General features: G+C 47.7%; 1 protein-coding gene across 8 annotated transcripts in view; it reads left to right on the top strand.

Moving 5' to 3' along the window:
* Positions 1–20,760, top strand: part of LOC104916738 (E3 ubiquitin-protein ligase Trim36-like) — a 44,167-nt gene that overhangs the window by 15,998 nt on the left and 7,409 nt on the right. Inside the window, exons 2-5 of one of the 8 annotated variants that reach the window (XM_085214144.1) lie at positions 17,959–18,063; positions 18,670–18,708; positions 19,179–19,322; positions 20,049–20,321. The exons of 4 other annotated variants lie outside the window; for them this stretch is intronic. In XM_085214144.1, the coding sequence (XP_085070270.1) occupies positions 17,959–18,063; positions 18,670–18,708; positions 19,179–19,322; positions 20,049–20,077 (317 nt within the window). In that variant the 3' untranslated portion in view covers positions 20,078–20,321. 3 more of the 8 variants (XR_014880648.1, XR_014880644.1, XM_085214143.1) reach the window with 3 other exon arrangements.

The raw sequence follows: 20,760 nt of genomic DNA, 5'->3' as shown, positions 1-20,760 counted from the left end.
GTTTTTTAAGTGAATAGTCCAGACACTTCCAACAAAAGGAAATGTTCTTCCAGGAACTCTCCTGCCTTTCTTGTGATCTGTGTGATGGTTATCTCCACAAACTTTCCTTCTAGGGAAGGTGGAGAGGAAGTTTGACTAACAACCAAAATTACTTTTCAGGGATAGAAATCTGCCTTTTATGTAATATAGATTCTGATATAGTCAGAGTCAGTTCTGAGTTTTTTGAGTTTAACAGCAAACTGACAGCATCTGATTGCCATTATTCTTTGACATACCTGCCTTAATGCATCTGCAGGACCAAAATCACACTTAGAGAATAAAAAGCAGTGAGAAATCAAAACTGCAGGTGAACATTTAGGCTGTATTTGGAAGGAGAAGGTTAAACTAGAAACTTTATTTCACGTAAGTGTAATGTAACTGTAAGCTGAAACTAGTTCTAACGCCTGATGTAGAGTTGATGGTATAATTGTAAGTTCCTGTAGTGTTCCAGGCTTTTTAGTGTAGACATAAAATATATAAAGTGCAATTTGACCCGAAATGTCAGACTTCCAAGAAGTTTTTGCATGTATGAGTAGTAGTACCTGGTTTTAGGCAAAAGGAAATGAATACTTGACTAATAACATGCAAACTGAAAAAAGTTTATGTATTTCTGTTAATACATGTTTTTTTAAGTTAATTTTTTAATCTAACAATGGCTTTTTAGTGAGAATGATAAAATGCACTGATTCAGTTTGGAGACTCAATTTCTGCCATAAAAGGCGTCTCTGTTCAGATTTCTGTTCCGCTCGTATCATGTTGAAGAAATTTACACAACCAGAAATCAAATGTTTGAGTACTTCTACTGTTAATTTTAATTGTGGAAAAATAAGGTTCTGAAGTGAAGGACATTTCTAACATACGCTCAATTTTTTATGAATTTGGGGATATAATGTTTTGTCTTGATGAATGTGAAGTATGTTTACTAAGCACCTGTGTATAGCTGTAGAGCAATGAACTGTGACCTGAAAATTGCAAGTGGGCACCACTGGTGATGGATTGACCATTTGTCTTGATCTTAGAAGTCTGTTCCAAATGTTATGATTGCTTGGTCCTCTCATGAGGACTTATGAGGCTGGCGCTCTAGCTGTGAAGGATGATGAAAGATCTGAGATTTGCTTCTTTCACTAATCTTAAAACTTATCTTTTTGGTCCATACCAGATATTAAACTGATTGGGACAAATTTTCTTCTGTAGCATTTTCCACTTGATCCTGATGGTTAGGTCTGAACAAGGCTTCCCCGTCTGATGTATTATTTTGCATTTAATAAGATCGAGTCTGTTCTGCCATCTTACCCAGTCACTTGGTACTGAGGGCTTCCTGCAACTCTCCAGTCTCTTGATTGTTTTGAGTAATTTTATAGTCAACACAAATCTTTACCAAATCTTGAAGCAGCTTAAGCTATAGTGGGACAGAGCAGTTTTATTCCTGCTGTTAAAAATGTACTGTTCCTTCAATCTATTGGACATTTTTTTCTTATTCTGCCACTGAAAGCCCTTACATTTTTGTATGCTCTGTCGACTAGATTACAAGTGCTCTTCGTGAACTCAAGTTATCAATCAGACTCAGAAGTCAAGATTCCCTTTTCTTTAGCTATGGTTTGTTCCAATGTGCAGTTTTCATTCTTCCATTTAGAATCATAGAATCACCAAGGTTGGAAAAGACCTAAAAGATCATCCAGTCCAGTCCAACCGTTCACCTGTTACCAATAGCTCCCACTAAACCATGTCCCTCAACACAACACCCAGTCTTTCCTTGAACACCCCCAGGGTCGGCGACTCCACCACCTCCCTGGGCAGTCCATTCCAGTGCCTGACCACCCCTTCTGAAAAGCAATACTTCCTAATGTCCAGCTTGAATCTCCCCTGCCGTAGCTTGAAACCATTCCCTCTGGTCCTATCACTAACGACACGAGAGAAGAGGCCGACCCCCAGCTCACTACAACCTCCCTTCAGGAAGTTATAGAGAGCAGTGAGGTCTCCCCTGAGCCTCCTCTTCTCCAGGCTGAACATTCCCAGCTCCTTCAGCCTCTCCTCATACGGCCGGTGCTCCAGACCCCTCACCAGCTTTGTTGCCCTCCTTTGAACACGCTCCAGGGCCTCAATGTCTTTCTTGCAGCGAGGGGCCCAAAACTGGACACAGTACTCGAGGTGCGGCCTCACCAGTGCTGAGTACAGGGGAACAACCGCCTCTCTGCTCCTGCTGGCAACGCTGTTTCTGATGCAAGCCAGGATGCCATTGGCCTTCTTGGCCACCCGGGCACACTGTGGGCTCATGTTCAGCCGAGCATCAATCAATACCCCCACGGCCATTTCCTCGACGCAGTCCTCCAGCCACACCGCCCCAAGCCTGTAGCGTCGCCTGGGGTTGTTGTGGCCGAAGTGCAGGACCCGGCATTTGGTCTTGTTGAACCTCATCCCGTTGGCTTCAGCCCAGCTCTCCAGCTTGTCCAGATCCCTCTGTATGGCCTCGCTGCCCCCAGGCAGATCCACACTTGCAGCCAATTTGGTGTCATCTGCGAATTTACTGAGGGTGCACTCGATGCCCTCATCCAGGTCATCATTAAAGATATTGAAGAGGACAGGCCCCAGCACCGACCCCTGGGGAACACCACTCATGTTTGTCTACCAAATATAATACTGTTTTAAAGCTACACATTGTAGGGCTGGATTTGCTAATCTCTTATTCCCAGATCAAATCTCTTTCTGCAGGTAAGTATCTCATTTTTAATCCTTCTGTTTTGGAAATTGTTCTAAATTACAATTTTTATGTCTCAGTTAGCACTCCATAGTTCCACACTTACATCTTTAGAAGCATCTGGACTGATATGACCAGGCTTTAGCATTTCTTTACTTCATGAAAATTGTCATAAAATTGTCACACCATCTTAAATGTGAAGATAAATCAGTCTGAAGGACTAACTTTTAAAAGAAGGGGGGAAAAAAAGGTAGTGATTTAAAAAAACAGAAGTAAAGGAGGAAGAATTCAGGTTTTTCTTACTATATCTTCGCCTGACATTCATTTAAGATGTGCTCTGCTATGCAATTACTTATTCTACTGGACATAGGCTGATGTTACTTAAAACATTTACCTACCTTTTGGTATGTCAGTTTGTAAATATCTCATTCAGCATATTAAAATTGGTATGGCTTTTGGTGTAGAATACCTTGCATGTAAGGGTATTCATTGCAGTACTATAAGGCGCTTGCTCCAATTTATTAAATAGAAGCTCACTGTCAGAGGCAAATGATTTTTTCCACCTGTCAGAGATACAGTTCAGTAGTACGTGCCTACACTGACACTTACTTTTGCAAAACAATTTTATTCCTACAAAACAGCACTTTACAATGTGGACTAAGCTAAGAATGGTGTGATATTGTGTGGATCTCTGTGCAGTATAGCTGTCTGGTGACCACTGTGTGATTTGCAAAGCTCCATTCAGGTGTGAATCATGTAGACCCTTCTGAAGTATATAAAGCTTTAACAAAAAGGCCTTATTTAAAAATACTCTGAAATGTAAATGTGATGTCAGTTTTTTGTGGGTTTTTTTTCTACATAAAAGCTGAGAATACTGTAGCTTTGTTGTTTGCATTATTACATCCCATCTCTGAAGTATGCCAATTGAAGTAGTGTTTTTTGTAATAAATAGAAACTGGTGAATTGGGGAAAAAAGAGCATTGCTTGTGTGTGTGTGTGTGTGTGTGTGTGTGTGTGTGTGTGTGTGTGTGTCTGTGAAAGGCTTGTACTGCAATGCTGAGGGAGCAGGAATATAGAAAACACGATGTGGTATTCTACTGAGTTTTCCCAGATTTCTGGTATGACAGTCATCCTCAGTTATGTTGTTCTAAGGTATAAGTGACAGGTTGGTTCATTGCTTAAACTGAGAAAAACTGACACAGTAAAGACAAGAAGGGTGGATAAGGAAACTTGAAAAAAGACGTGGGCTGAAGAATATTGTAGGAGTCACATTATTATGAATGCACAGTTTACCAGCACTTCCTGAAATACTTGCCCTGAGTGGTGGACTAAGATGGTGCAAGGTCTGTGGCTTAGCACTTACTCAGCAACAGCTTTCTGAAAGCTTATTTTTAAGGTTCACAAAAACAAACTGTCACTTTGCACTGGAGTCTCAAATTGGAAAGAAGGGGCTCTGACTTTGCCTGAAGGATATTTTTAGCTCGTTGGCAAAATAATAAGGCTTTTTGTGTATTTATTGCCCAACTATAGATATTGCACTAAGCAAATTCAAGTTGGTGTGAAAGAGTTTGTTTGTTTCAGCTAGCCTGCTTGGTGTTACAGGCTTAGTCCTTATTCTTAACCCTTTTATTTCTCCTGCTCTCTGTTTTCTATATGACTGCTGTAAGGAAGAAATAGGGGCTGACAGAGTTTAAGAGAATGTTTTTCTCTTTTCCTGCCTGTTCATTAAATTTCGACCCTCATTTTTCCCACTCAGTTGCAATCATATTGTGTTAAGTTGGATTCATTTTCTAGGTTTCACACTCTCAAAGTTGGAAGCAACTACAGCAGCAGTCTCTGCTCCTCCATGCAGTGTAACTGATGGGGAAAGTAGAAAAATAAAATAAAATACAGAGCTATCCTTAGACCTTGCAGAAGGAGATGGAGAGAACCCGCCTGTGTAGAGAGAAAACTTTCATAATGTTAAAGGTTTCAGAGGAGATGAAAAATATTTTCTTCCTCGGGGGCTGCGACTGACCATTCTGTAGAATCACAGAATAGCCGTGGTTGGAACGGAACTCAAGGATCATGAATCTCCAACCCCCCTGCCACAGGCAGGGCCACCAACCTCCCCATTTAACACTAGACCAGGCTGCCCAGGGCCCCATCCAACCTGGCCTTGAACACCTGCAGGGATTGGGCATCCACAACCTCTCTGGGCAGCCTGTTCCAGTACCTCACCACTCTCTCTGTAAAGAACTTCCCCCTGACAGCCAACCTAAATCTTCCCTCCTTCAACTTCAAACCATTTCCCCTTGTCCTGCTGTTATCTACGCTTTCAAAGAGTGGATTCCCCTCCCCTCTGTAGGCTCCCTTTAGGTATTGAAAGGCTGCAATGAGGTCACCTGCAGCCTTCTTTTCTCCAGGCTGAACAAGCTCTGCTCCCTCAGCCTGTCTTCGTAGGGGAGGTGCTCCAACCCCCTGATCACCTTCGTGGCTCTCCTCTGGACCCTCTCCAACAGCTCCCTGTCTTTCTTGTATTGGGAGCTGCAGAGCTGGACACAGTTCTGCAGATGGGGCCTCACAAGAGCAGAGTAGATGGTGACAATCACCTCCCTGTCCTCTTCTGATGGAGCCCAGGATACCATTTGCATTCTGAGCTGCAAGAGCACACTGCTGGCTCTTGTGAAGGTTTTCATCCATCAGGACCCCCAGGTCCTTCTCCACAGGGCTGCCCTCAAGGACTGCTCCTTCCAGTCCGTATGGATGCCTGGGATTCCTCCGGCCCAAGTGCAAAACTCTGCACTTTGCTGTGTTGAGCCTCACTATGTTCACCCGGGCCCACCTTTCAAGTCTGTTGAGGACCCTCTGAATGGCATCCCTTCTTTCCACCATGTCAACTGCACCGCTCAGCTTGGTGTCGTCAGCAAACTTGCTGAGGGCGCACTCACTCCTGTCATCGATGTCCTTGATAAAGAATTTAGAGAGCACCGGTCCAAAGTCAGACCCTTGAGGGATGCCGCTTGTTACCGGCCTCCAGCTGGACATAGAGCCATTGATCACCACCCTCTGTCTGCAGCCTTTCGACCCATTTCTTATCCATCGGGTGGTCCACCCATCAAATCCACATCCCTCCTTACATGGAGATAAGGATGTGGTGGGGGACCATGTCAAAGGCCTTGCTCAAGTCCAGGTAAATGACATCGATCACCTTCCCCTTGTCCACCAGTGCCATCACTCCATCATCGAAGACCACCAGATTGGTTAAGCATGACCTTGTAGTCTACCTCGATTTTAGAAAGGCATTCGATACTGTCTCCCACGACATCCTTATAACAAAGCTGAGGAAGTGTGGGATAGACGATGGGACAGTGAGGTGGGTTGAGAACTGGCTGACTGGCAGAGCGCAGAGGGTCGTCGTTGGTGGTGCAGAGTCTGGCTGGAGACCTGTAACCAGTGGTGTCCCCCAGGGGTCTGTGCTGGGTCCGGTCTTGTTCAACATCTTCATCAATGACCTTGATGAGGGGATAGTGGCCACCCCAGCAAGTTTGCTGATGATACGAAGTTGGGAGGATTGGCTGACCCGCCTGAAGGCTGTGCTGCCATTCAGCGAGTCCTGGACAGGCTGGAGAGCTGGGCAGTAAGAAACCGGATGAGGTTCAACAAAAGCAAGTGTAGGGTCTTACACCTAGGGAGGAATAATTGCATGCACCAATACAGGCTGGGGGATGAGCTGCTGGAGAGGAGCTCTGCAGAGAGGGACCTGGGCGTCCTGGTGGACGACAGGTTGGCCATGAGCCAGCAGTGTGCCCTCGTGGCCAAAAAGGCCAATGGCATTCTGGGGTGCATTAAGAAGAGCGTGTCCAGCAGGTCGAGGGAGGTGATCCTCCCCCTCTACTCTGCCCTGGTAAGGCCTCATCTGGAGTACTGTGTCCAGTTCTGGGCTCCCCAGTACAAAAAAGACAGGGACCTCTTGGAAAGAGTCCAGCGGCGGGCCACAAAGATGGTGAAGGGCCTGGAGCATCTCCCCTGTGAAGAAAGGCTAAGTGAACTGGGTCTGTTTAGCCTTGAGAAGAGACGACTGAGAAGGGACCTGATCCAGGTTTATAAATAGTTTATAAATACCTGAGGTGTGGCGGCCATAGCGGTGAGGCCAGTCTCTTTTCAGTGGAACATGGAGACAGGACGAGGGGAAACGGACATCAGCTGCAGCATAGGAAGTTTCGCACGAATGTGCGTAAGAACTTCTTCACGGTGAGGGTGACGGAGCACTGGAACAGGCTGCCCAGGGGGGTTGTGGAGTCTCCTTCTCTGGAGATATTCAAGTCTCGCCTGGACGCCTGCCTGTGCGACGTGGTGTAGGGAACCTGCTTTGGCAGGGGGTTGGTCTCGATGATCTCTAGAGGTCCCTTCCAACCCCTACAATTCTGTGAATCTGTGATTCTGTGACCTTCCCCTGGTGAAGCCGTGCTGGCTGTCTCAGATCACACGCTCATTCCTCATGTGATCAAGCATGTCATCCAGGATGATCTGTTCCATGATCTTCCCAGGCACAGAGGTAAGACTCACCAGCCTGTCCACCAGTTCCCCGGCTCCTCCTTGCTCCCTTTCTTGTAAATGGGAGTGACGTGACCCTTCCTCCAGTCATCCGGGACCTTACCTGACAGCCAAGACTTTCCAAATATGATGGAGAATGGCTCGGCAACCACCTCAGCCAGCTCCTTCAGAACCCTGGGATGCAGGCCATGCAGCCCCATAGACTTGTACGCATTCAGTCTCATGAGGCGTCTTGGACCTGCTCTGTCCTCACACTGGGGGGAGATTTACTGCCCTGGCCCCCACCTCGATGTTAAGGGATGCAGGGTTCAGGGATTTGAGAAATATTAGAATCTTGACTGCCAGCGAAGACTGAGGCAAAGAACTCATTCAGTACCTTAGCCTTCTCTTCTACGTGAATGCAAGCAGGGCAGGCAGATGAATTTCCCACTAGTGCTACTAAAAATGTACATCCCACAGCATGAGTGGGCATATTCTTCAGAAATGGGTATTTCTTGGGTTGGTAACCCACAGTGACCTGCTTTCACAGTTTCTTTGCATATGGAATAACATAAGAAAACCATATGGCCTGCTGATTTAAATGATAGAATCACAGAATCATAGAATGACTTGGGTTCCAGGAGACCTTAAAGACCCCATCAACTCCCCTGCTCTGAGCAGTATCACCATCCTCTACACTAAGTTGCTCTTAACCCCATTCAACGTGAGCATCATGAACATTTCCAAGGATGAGGCATTCACAGCTTCTCCAGGTGATCCATAATGCCTATCAAATGAAAAAGTGTTGTGTGAATCATAGCACAGGTGGTCAGCAATCCTTCTTAAAAAGAGAACTTCATTATAACTGTAATTTAGTTGATAAATATATTTATGTATCTATTTATAACGTAATTTATATTATAACTTAGTGGGAGTACCGGTGGTGTTTTCCTCTATCTCTTCAGTGGCAGTGAGGGATACTGAGAGGACCAGGCAAACCCATGTGCTAAATATGTTGCTGAGAGGCCGGTGGCACCACAGGAATTTTGGCTTTTTCAACCATGGGGCACTTTGCCTGATGGCTGCTGATGGGGTTCATCAGGTCATATGGGGAAAAGAATTCTGGCCAAGGAGCTATCTGGTTTCATTGACAGGGCTTTAAGTTAGGTTTGAAGGGGCGGTAACAAGCCTGCCCACGGCAAAGCGTGGGATAACATATCTAAGTTAGACAGACAAGGTGCTAGCAGGGGCCCTCAACCTGCTGCGTGTGATGAATGTACTGAGCAGCAAGCAGGTGTGGCTCATTTCCAGGGCTTTAAGCTAGATTTGATAGGGGAAGGGTATGTACTGCTGAGGAACAGAGAAGAGTCATGGAATACAATCACTTTAGGAAGCAGCAGGAGAAAGCCTCATATTTTTCCCAGAGGTTTTTGGGAGGGCTCCCCCAAAAAGGCAAATTGACCAAAATTCCAGCTTAAGTGCCTCTGTATGCAAGCTTGCAGCATGGGAAATGAGCAGGAGGAACTGGAAACCATGGTGCAGTTTGAAAACTGATCTTATTGCTACCACAGCAACATGGTGGGATGACTTAACTGGAATACCATGATCAAGGGCAGTGAGCTTTTTAGAAGAGACGGGTGAGGTAGGAGAGGTGGGGGAAGAGCCATCTATGTTAAGAAGTGGATAGACTGTGCACAGCTGCCCCTGAGAAACACGAATCAGTTGATAGCTTGTGGGTTAAAATCAGGGACTGGACCAATAGAGGGCATTTGGTAGCCAGGGTCTACTACAGGCCACCTGGTCAAGGGGTGCTTGTTGACAAGGCCTTCTTGATTCAGCTGCAAGAGGCATCACACTCATAGGCTCGTTCTCATTCTGATGGGGCATTTCAACCACACAGATATCCACTGGGAAAACAAGACAGAAGGCTGCAAAGAAGACCAGGAGATTCCTGCAGTCCATCAACAACTTTCTGGTTAGGATATTGGACACCCACCCCCCAGTACGTTTATTTTAAAGGATGGTATTACGTGGTTCAGAATGAGCAACATGCAACGGGAGAGGGGTAACCTGTTGGCAGTAAAGCTACATTAAGTAAATGTGACGCACAATGACACAGGAGAGATTTCATGGCTATCTGAATACTGCTAGAAGAATATAGTGATACCTTCTTTCTCATTTCTTTTCACTTGCATGATTTATTTCAACCTCAGTGTCTTCTTGTTGGCACTGACTATAAGCAGTGTGGCCAGATTTGTGGGATTCTGTCTGCCACTGTTCTGCAATTTAACAAGCAATTTTCTGATAGCCATGCTAAAGTGCTTATTGGGAATCTGAGCACTAGTGATCATTGTTGACCTTCAAAGCAGTCTCCTCCAGATGGATGCCCAAATCTGACTAAAAACATGTATTTATATATTGCATAGTAGAATGGGAGCCACAACAAACTATTTGCCAGTTACCAGCAATAACTACGCAAATGCAGAGATAGTTATTTCTAAATATGTCTGTTTTATTTGGTGCATGATTTTATGTGAGAATAAGAGGGTATGGCTTAGGAAAAGTATTCTCTGTGAATTGTTGTTGCAGTGCTTTTCAGTCGCTGATTATGAATAAATTAGTGGTTTTCTGGGGCACAGCAAGGTCTCTGCTGGGGCCTCTTTAGCAAGATTAATAATTATTTTTGGATCGAGCAAGATGTTTTGATAGTCCATGGCTCGGACAGATATACTCCTTGCTGGGTAAAGAGCTGACCGGATGGCTGGGCCCAGAAAGTGGTGGTAAATGGAGTCACACCCAGGTGGTAACTGATGTGCAGAATCAAACTCTACAACGACAAAGTAGTTATAAAAGCAGGTACGTTTTAATCAGTGCTGCACAGACACCGGGTGCAACAGGGCTTGTTCCTCCTAACTTGCACACCGTCAGGAAAACTCATGCTACAGATATAGGCCAAACTAATACATAATCAATAGTTTTCCCGGAATTCGAATACTCATTACACCCCGAGAGTTCATTAGCATGCAGACCCTCCCCTCTTGCGCGTGCGTAGTGGGTTGTGCGATGAAGATTTGTTGTCTTCCTCACAAAGACTTCTGAGCTTTCTCTCTGTAAACTTCTGGCCTTTTGGGGGGGTATCCCCCCAAACCAGTCTCTTCTTGCCTTGTGGACATCTAATCACCTCCCTGCCAAATGTCCTCGGGCTGTTCTCAAGCCCTTATCTTTATGGCCTTCATCCCCCTCATTATCCCAGACCATTATTTTCTAACAAGCTCTACATTCTTGCTTCTATAAACTATCTCTAACTATTCCCCTTCACTCCACTTATTCTCAGTCACGTGAAGCCTTCTTGCCTTTTTACTTTCATTTATGGGACCCTTCTCGCCTTTCAGTAACCGGTTGCTAGGGGTTGGTACTGGGGCCCATCCTGTTCAATATCTTCACTGATGACCTGGATGAGGGCATTGAGTGCACCCTCAGTAAGTTTGCAGATGACACCAAGTTTGCAGTAAGTATTGATGTGCTTCATGGTAGGAAGGCCCTACAGAGGAATCTGTGCAGGCTGGATCACTGGGCTGAGGCCAATGGGATGAAATTCAACAATACCGAGTGCTGGGTCCTGCACTTTGGCCACAACAACCCCAGGGAATGCTACAGGGTTGGGGCAGAGTGGCTGGAAGACTGCACAGAAGAAACAGACCTGGGGGTATTGATTGATGCTTGGCTGAACATGACCCAGCAGTGTGCCCGGGTGGCCAAGAAGGCCAATGGCATCCTGGCTTGTATCAGAAACAGTGTTGACAACAGGAACATGGAAGTGATCATCCCTCTGCACTCGGCACTGGTGAGGCTGCATATTTAGTAGTGTCTTTGGTTTGGGCCTCTCACTGCAAGAAAGGCATTAAGGCCCTGGAGTGCGTTCTGAGAAGGGCAACAAAACTGGTGAGGGGTCTGGAGCACAAGTCTTATGAGGAGTGGCTGGAGGAGCTGGGATTGTTTAGTCTGGATAAGAGGAGGCTCAGGGTGACATTATTGCTCTCCACAAACTGCCAGAAAGGAGGTTGTGGTTAGGTGGGAGTAGGCCTCTTCTCCCATGTAACTAGCAATAGGATGAGATAGGATGGCCTCAAGTTGAGCCAGGGGAGATTCAGGTTGGATGTTATTACATATTTCTTCTCTGAGAGTGTGGTCAGGCACTGGCACAGGCTGCCCAGGGAGGTGGTGGAGTCAGCATCCCTGGAGATGCTCAAGAAATATTTAGATGCCGTACTGGGGGACACGCTTTAGTTGGAAGTATTGGTGGTAGGTGGATGGTTGGACTGGATAATCACGGAGGTCTTTTCCAACGCTGGTGATTCTAATGATTCTATACGTATGGGATGGTGATAATGCTTTGCTAAAAAGCCTCTCAAGGTCTTAATCGTCTCTGCTGATTTTTCTTGTTTATGAAAAACTGCTCTGGAGGATAAAGTTGTTTTTTATCATTTTATGTATTCAACTCAGATAATGAGTTCCCTGTTGGTCATCTTGGCCATAACTAATGCATTAGGAACGATGAAAAATGTTGTGCTTTCATATTTACGCTTGTGCCTCCGGTCCTCGACCTTTGAGTGTCCTGTGACATCATTCCCTGGGCAGTGAAGGGGATGTAAACTCTCCCTTCTTTTGTATTACTATCTATGCAATAGTGCAACATGTACTTGTGTCTTACATGCAGTTATTCTGACAGTTCCCTCAGGCTTTAGGCTTATCTGGATTTCTATGAAGATCAGAACATGGTTTTTAGGTTTGGATTCAGTACCTCTAGTCACAAGGACAAAAAAAAAAAAAAAAAAAAAAAAAAATTGAACTAGTGATAGAGTAGCTGCCTTGCCTGGTTTCTTTCTGATGCTCTTTTTTTCTTCTTTCTTTTCCTTTGTTTCTCTTTGTTAGTGAATGGAGAGAGTGTAGTGAGGACAGGGAGCACATTCTTTTGCTCTCAACTTAACAACAGAGTCCCAGCAAGCTCAGAGCTACCTGCTCCAGTGGTAGACCACAATGCGGTCATACCAAAAGATTGGGATTAACACTCCTATTAGAGAAGGCAGACCTCTTTAGACACACTGATCTGTGACACCATTCTTGTTTGAGGAGAGGTCTGGTTTTGTAACTTCGATTGCGTTCTGAAAATTAACACACGCGTGAGTTAATGGTGAGGGAATGGTGATTTTGTGAGCCATTTGTCCCTGATGCTGAGGATGTGCTGCATTAAAAGGTTTATACTCACTTTGGTGCTACAGACCTGGCCGTGTTCAAATGGACTTACACATCCAACCTTACAGAATATGAGTGCTCCCAGTGAGAACTCTGACATTCATGGGTTAACCCATAATGCAGAGCACCTTCATCTAGCTGTATTCAGATGGATTCACAGTACTGTCCTTAAGGGGTTTGGCCACACCCAATGAGAACTCTTACAAGTGGCTTATTTTGAATCTGTTGCTCTTTACTAGAGCATCAGATTATACATTATTTTGAATTGCTGGTGTATATATACATACTATCTGCAGAGTATGTGTGTGTGCCAATAATGTGAATAATACAGCTGATGCAGGGGAAAGTTTGTTACCGAGCGGGTGGTGAGGTTGCTGGAACAGATTGCCCAAGAGGGGCTGTGGATGCCCTGTCCCTTGGAGGTGTTTAAGACCAGGTTGGGTGGGTTCCCGGGCAATCTGATCTAGAACTTGACCTAGCAGCTTGCAGCCCTGCCTGTGGCAGGGGATTTGGATCTGGGTGATCCTAAAGGTCCCTTCCAACCCAAGCCAATCTATGAGTAACGGAATAACTCAGTGCAGATTTCTAAGCTTCCCACAGAGATCACTCACTATAACCTAACATGTCAGTCTTTATCCATTGGCAACTCTCTGGGGGTGTGGGAAGACTGACTTAGCTTGCCGACTGGTCTCAGAATCAAGCAGTGTCCTCCCAGTTGTCTGCAGTAGTATTTTTCCCAAAATCCCTTCTCTCTTAAGCCATTTTTATACTTTTTTCCTTATTTTCAGGTGGATCTTGAGTGATTCTAATCACATGTATCTTTGTTCTAGTTTGTGTGACAGAAAATTGAAAAGTTGCTGATGACTACAATGCAGTTTATCAGTTTCACAGTACCATCCAGTTCCTATCCCCGCAATCATATCACAGGGCCTAACCCAGAGTTTTACAACTCACTCTACTCTCCATACTGCACCTCTAAAAGTCAGCATACCAAGCTCACCTGGTGTCTAAGTATCGCAGGTCTTATGTTTCTTCAGGAACCATGATGACACAGACTCTATGCATGTTCATCACGCTCCACCCTGGAGGTTTCTTGAATGCTTTTCTTCTTCTAAGAGGGGAATTCTCCAATTGATTATTTGCAATAATCCACCGTGAGACTACGGTCAGTTAAGCTTTAGAATATTTAGGGGGAATCTGGGAGTTCACATGCAGCTTTGTTATGAGAACTTGAGCTCAAGGAACTCGTGAGCTGCTCACTGTTTGTTGGATTAAATGATTGGCTTAATTGCAGTATTTAGTCGGACAGCATTACTAGTCCTGAGCAAAGCCTTGGGCGTAACAGCCAGGCCAAAGGAGGAGGTTGGGGTAGAGGGGAGCACAACATCACAGAATACAATCTCATTCTGCTGAGTGAATGAGGATTTGCAGAGATACAGAATGGTGTGTCCACTGTTGATGTAAGTGAACATGGCCTTATTTTGTTGATGACTCTGTGCCAGCTGTCTGACAGACCTCCAGTTCAGACAGTCCTTTCTAGATTTGGCAGATCTCTTTCAAAGAAAAAAGTGAAATTCTGTTCTTTCTCACAGTTCTGTCTAAAGTGATACGGTGATGTCTCATATGTTCAAATTTAAGCGCTATCTCAATCCCTTACCAGCATCTGTCATTTACCTCCGATAATCTTGCCATGGTTTAACTGGTGAAGAGAATTTACACTGGCTAAATAAACATGATCTCTGTTTCTTATAAGCCTTGCAGAGAACTTCACCTTTGACTTCAGTGTGGGAGATACTCCTCAGTGTTCTCCCTCTAGCCTTAGCAATAAGCTGTATCACACCAGGGCCTCATCATCACCGTGATTGACTTATCTTCACTGGAAATGACTTTGTACACTTTTGCTTTCATGTTATGTAGCAAAGCAGGAATGGTTCATGTTACTCCAACAGTTTGCTGGATTGTCCTGGAAGTTAAAGATAAGGCTACTAAAAGAAGAATGGTTACATGAATAAAAGCGATGTGCATCTGAGGGTATGTAGACCATTTACTTCTAGTCGTTTGAATTCTAATGATTGGGATTTTCAAGTCTTCTACCAATTTGTCCTGTATTTTGTTGTAAAGAATAATTATTTTACAGACATTACTATACTAGTCTACTCCTCTCTCTCCATTACTCTTTTTATAATAAAGTAGATTTTTATTATTATTACCATCACCAGAACCGTCAACATCATTTTCATCTCTGCAGAAAGAAGGGTTTCCAGTCACTGTTGTGGTATTTGTAATTAAAGGAGTTTTTCTGAAAGCAACAAGATGATATATAGAATGAAGAGGAGACAAAACCTAGCACTGAAAGAAAAATCAACTTTTAATAAGCTAGCAATTCATGACTACTTCAGTCAGAAAGAACGTGTATGGACAGTAGTAAGTCAAAGTGGCCTGGCAATGCTATAAAACCTTAAGATTCAGGTTCAGTGAAGAAATAAGGTGCAAATAGTGTGTGATCAAGAGCTGGGAGAAATGAAATCTGATGAGGTCTTACCTCTTTTATTTAATGATCTGGCTTTCCCCCTAATCTACAGTGCATCCTAAAAGGCAAGTCTTCTTACCCCTAAATGTGTAAACTCATGCTGTTTTCCCAATATGCAGGGCCTTCTTCACAAGAACAAGCGACAAACCTGAGGAATCTTACGAAAGTGTCTATTGCAAATTTCTCGGGATAGGACTGACTGCACCCTGAACTGTGTTTTTTGAGGAGACAATGGCTAAGAAGAGTGTATAATAAGGATTAATAGATATCAGATCCAGCCATCTGGCTGGATCTGCCAATTGGATAAGGGAATATGCAGGTTGGAGGCCCAAGTGTCTCCAATCTCTTCCATGCTTTCAACTCCAGCAGTGGTACAAAGTGACTGGAAGAGTCTTACTCATAGTAGATATCTCTGAGCCATGCCTACAATCTCTTGTGAACACATCATTTCGTGCATTCCAAGACACACATCTGTGTCAGAGTCACAGAATCACAGAATCAATCACAGAATCACAGAATTGTAGGGGTTGGAAAGGACCTCTAGAGATCATTGAGTCCAGCCCTCACATAAAGCAGGCTCCCTACAGCAGGCTGCACAGGTAGACAACTGGGTGGGTCTTGAATATCTCCAGAAACGGAGAATCCACAGCCTCCGTGGGCAACTTCTTCCAGTGCTCCATCACCCTCACTATGAAGAATCACAGAATTTTAGGGGCTGGAAGGGACATCTGGAGATCATCTAGTCCACCCGCCCTGCCGAAGCAGGCTCCTAGATGAGGTTGCACAGGTAGGCATCCAGGTGGATCCTGAACATCTCCATAGAAGGAGACTCCACCACCTCTCTGGGCATGCTGTTCCAGTGCTCTGCAACCCTTACTGTGAAGAAGTTCTTATGGATATTTGTGCAGAACTTCCTATGCTTCAGTTTGTAACCATTTCTGATTGAAATTGAGACTAATAAATCAAATAAAATAGGAGAGAGAGAGAGTTCCCGATACCGATTCAAACCTGAAAAGCTTGGAACGGCCAGGAAAGCACCCTCCAGCACCCACTGCCAGGCAGTAAGAGACCGCCCCACCCGGAAGGGCCAGATCCCATGACTTCTGTAATGTATAAGGATAGGTGCCTGGAATTGGAGCATTAACACTTGAACTCCCAGTGCACTATATGATGTTTTGATGCAGAATACTGAGAACCAAAAACAAAAAAACATAAAACCATGACACAAAGAGGTGTAGGCAACGTCTAAGAAAGACAAACTTGGAAAATGTTTTAGAAAATGACTACTTAGAAAACTAAGTGACTTTCTCCCCATTAGGTTAAAATCAAACTGTAAGCAATAGATTTCTAAAAACGCGAGCACATGAAGTATAAAATGAAAACCTTTTTTAAAACCTTTATTTTGGAAGTTTCCTTAGGCAAGAGTCGATGCTAGAGATCCAGCAGCAGTCTTTCTGTAATGGGAGCTCTCCTTATCTTTCGAGTTGAACAACGATTACAGAAATGATGTTGTTCAGCCTAGGATGATGAGTACAGCTGCAGAATGTCTACTTCATCTGATGCGTAAGGTTAAGAGAACTACAGAGGAAAGGGTGCAAGGATGACAGCATTCAGCTATCGCCTCAAGCCCCAGAATTTCCCTTTTCCTGCCTGTAATTGCACCGTGTCTGCAACACTACTCAACCAGAGCAATCCTTTCATCCTCAAGCCAGGCTTACGGTATCTATTGCTCTCATTGCAACCCAGAACTGGAGCAAGCGATTAAAAACTGCAAAGAGAAACAGTTCTGTCCACAGCTGTGTGTGAACAGCCACGCTTCTGTTTGGGAGCGTGCTGGCTTTGCAGAGGACTGCCAAGCACCTGATTCTGTGCAGAATTAAAATAGACCTCAGCGTGGACTCCGACTGCGCGCTTACCGGCTGCGCGCACCAGGCACGAGCCCAGCCCCCAGTCGGGATGATGCTTCATCAGAACCGCAAAACACAGCACCGTAAGAGCCACCACAAATAGAAGGAATCCACCCAGCCACAACCAGCACAAGCAGCCTGTGCGCGTGCCCTGCCTGCCCTTCCATTGCTCAGCCAGCTGCCGTCGGGGACCGGGGCCCGGCTCCGGGTGCCTGAGGCCTCTCGGAGTCCTGGGAACAGTCCTGGGCCGCTCCGTGCTGGGGGAAGCGGCTGCTCTTTCGGCAGCAGGCCCGGCCTGCCTTAGGCACTGTCCTCAAGTAAGGGAGGCCTGGGAGGCCGTGGCTCGACATCAAGGGGGAAGCCTGGGTCACAGCGGCAGCTGCTCCGTGGGCTACGGAGCACAGCGCCTGCAGCCCACTGCGCTGCCAGAGGCAGCTCTCTGTGAGGTGGGCGATGACATTGCTGCCCGCTGATTGTGATGTCACTGCAGCAGAGGGCCAGCCGACCGTCACGGTGGGCCTGGGCTCACTTTGCCGCCTGAGCGGTGAGCGTCGCGTCCTCCTCCTTTGCAGCGGGCAGGGTGTCTTGTTCTGAGGTACCCCGGGTACCACAGGGCGCTGACAATGGCTTCTGCTTGGGAGAGGAAGTGCCACTATTCACATCTGGGGAAGAAAGCGGTGTTCCTTCCCAACCTCCTTCTCCGTGAGGAGTTCACGGACATTAGTTATCCCAAGATGCTTGAGGGAGTGCTGCTCCTGGCGGATGTCTCAGGTGGGCTGGGCATGGCGGAGTCCCCACGGACATGAGCCCTTAGGACGCTCCAGGCCCTCGGGAGCCCTGCCCCGAGACTGGGTAGCCATCTTGTCACTGCACAGGCCTCCTGCCGTGCTGCCCAAAGAGCGGGCGGCTCCTCCTGGGTTGTCAGCCATGGCTGTGACGAGCACTGAGCCGGGGCTGGGGAAGGGGTGAGCTACAGGTGCACGCAGACGCGTCCTGATTTGTGGCTGTCCTTCTGGCAGGTTTCACTGCCTTGGCAGAGAAGTGTGTCCAGCAGAACGGACCCGAGAGAGGAGCTGAGGAGCTGGCGCATGCCCTCAACACCTACGTGGGGGACATTCTGGAGGGTAAGAGCCGTGCTGCTGGGCTGTCGGGCATCAAGCCCCGAGGCTCGCTCACTGTGGAGAGAGCCGTGCTGGGCCGCCCGCTCCTGCCTCCCTGAAGGGGGGAGGAGCCGGAGCCGGGCTGTCTTTGGTGGGGCCCGGCACCAGGACAAGAGGCGGTGGGCACAAACTGAAAGGCGGGAGGTTCTGCTGGGCAGGAGGAGAGGCCTCTGCGGTGACGCTGACCGAACTGTGGCACAGGTTGCCCAGGAAGGCCGGCGGGTCACCCAGACGCACTCAGAGGTCTTCACAAGGCCTGCGAATGTGGCCCCGGGCAAGTGGCTCTGGGTGGCTTGCTTGAGTGGAGCGGTGCGCAAAGCTGGAGCAGACGCTCTGCAGAGGTGCCCTCCTGCTCCCACCACGCCGTGCACCGTCTCTCGAGGCGCTGCCTCCCTGCTGGCTATGCGGCTTCCAGGGCTGTGGCTGCAGCGGCCCTGGGAGCAGGGCTTTCTGGAGCCGTGCCCTGGTCCCGCACCACCACGCTGGTCCTCTCAGGGTACAGTGGCTCTTCCCACGGCTCCTGGAAGAAGGCGTCCCTTTAACTCTGTTTTTCCTTCTCTTTATCTGCAGTGGTGCTGGATTTTGGAGGAGACATCCTGAAGTTTGCAGGTGTGTCCTTAGGAGGAGGCAGAGTCAGTGTCGTGCTGATGCGCAGCGTCTCCCGTGGGAGCCTCCTGGATTCCACCCTGCTTTTTGCAGAGAGCCAAGGGGAACTGCTTTGTCTCCAGCATTGTGCAGGGCTTCTACAGGAGCGCTGAGGCGTGGGAGAAGCAGTGGGGGGGAGGGAGCCCTGTCTTTGAGTGCTGAGGGTCACTGGCGGTGGGGGGTGCCGGCCTCACCGCTGCCCCCCACCACCCACCCTCTTGCTCTGCTGCCCTGGAGGTCGCTGTGGCTGGCCCGGCAGATGGGAGGGGTCCCTGAGGCTAGGCTGCCCCGGAGGTCCTTCAGGATGATGCCCTCCCACAGTCCCATCTTCCTCTGCACGCCGCCCGGCTGCTTGCTGCTGTCCCTGCGGCTGGGCGCAACTTGGGGACAGTCAGCCCTCGGGAGAGCCTTCACCTTCTCCTCCCTTTCCCCAGGGGATGCTGTGCTGGTGCTGTGGAGAGCAGCACAGCCTCACCTGCCTACAGCCATCAACCTGGCGCTGCAGTGCTCCAGTGAAATCCAGAAGAAGTACGGCACTCATGACACACACATGGGTCTCATGCTCCACCTGAAGATAGGTACGGGCATAGATGGGTCAGCCCCGGTACTCTCCAGAGCTGATGGATAGCCTCCCCTGCCAGCATTTGCAGGACAAGCAGGAGGCAGTGAGGGCAGGGGAGGTCAGGGCTCCTTCCCTGCCTGCCTCACATCAGCTGTAGCACAGGCCCCTCGCTCCCAGCAAGGGTCCCAGAGCACAGCCCGCTCCGTCCGTGGGGGCCCCAACGTCTGACCCCACTGGGAGGTAGATCCCACACCCGGTCCCCAGACGGGCCTCTCTGTCCCGCCTGCCCCTTGGATAAGAGATGTGTCACCTCTGGGATGCTTCCTCAAGTTCCAGGAGCTAAACAGCTTGGTGCTTTTCATGGCGAGCAAAGGGGAACTGCTTTGCCTAACAGCTTTGAGCCGGGCTTTTGCAGGCTCTCCTCGCACCACAGACAGCATGCCTGGGCTGCAGACTGTGGGCAGAGACTTCAGCTGGGACTTCCACAGGACCTCTTCTATCCTCCGTCTCTCTGGGTCTCCCTGTTGCTTTTCTCCCCTTTGCTTCGCCTCGAGGGCCCCCTTCCCCAGCTCACCGGAAGGCTCTTGCCTTCTCAGGCACACACTTGCAACCTGCCTTCACATAAACAGAGCAGACGCTGCTCAAAGCTGCTGCTCTGCAGGGCTTGCTCTGTAGGCCGCTGGCTCAGATGCCCAACAGTGCCAATGCACTGTCAGTGTTGACTTTGTTTGCCCCTTTGTAGACGCCCGTTTCTGGGACCTGTGTGGCTAATGGCCCCGAGAAGGACGCACGAGGCATGATGGAGACAACTTCTATGTAATTGAGCAGGGATTGTATGGTATTGTTGTAGCATTGAGAGGGATGCAACAGATACTCCCCTCCATGCTCCTTCCAAACATATCTCTGCCTAAGTATGAGCAGGTGGTCAGGAATGTTTGAGGAAGCAAGTGTGAGAAGTCAATTAATTAGCAATATGTTCTATTATGTATAACGTTATAATATATGTATTAGATGTCTATGTCCCGCCTGCCCCCTTGGGTTAAAAATTGTCACCTCTGGGAAAGCTTCCTCAAATTCCAGGAGCAAAAAAGCTTGGGGCTTTTCAAGGCGACAAAGGGGAATTTCTTTGCCTAAAAAGGTTTGGGGCCGGGGTTTTTCAAGGGTCTCCTCCCCCCACAACGCATTTCCCGGGCTGCAGGATTTTGGGGGGGGGATTCACTGGGGCTCCAACCAGGGGCCTCTTCTATCCTCCGCTCTCGGGGCCCCCCTGTTCTTTTCTCCCCCTTTTCTTCGCCCGGGGCCCCCCTTCCCCCCGCTTTACCCCCAAGGGGTCTTTCCTTCTCAGGCACACACTTGCAACCTGCCTTCACAAAAACAGAGCCAAACGCTGCCAAAACTGCTGCCTCAGGGGGTTGCTCTTTGGGGGGGCCGCTGGCTCAGAGCCCAAGCAGTGC

This window comes from Meleagris gallopavo, chromosome Z (genome assembly GCF_905368555.1).
Source record: "Meleagris gallopavo chromosome Z, MGAL_WU_HG_1.1, whole genome shotgun sequence".
In the NCBI taxonomy this organism is placed as follows: domain Eukaryota; kingdom Metazoa; phylum Chordata; class Aves; order Galliformes; family Phasianidae; genus Meleagris; species Meleagris gallopavo.
This window is presented reverse-complemented; position numbering and strand designations above follow the sequence as displayed.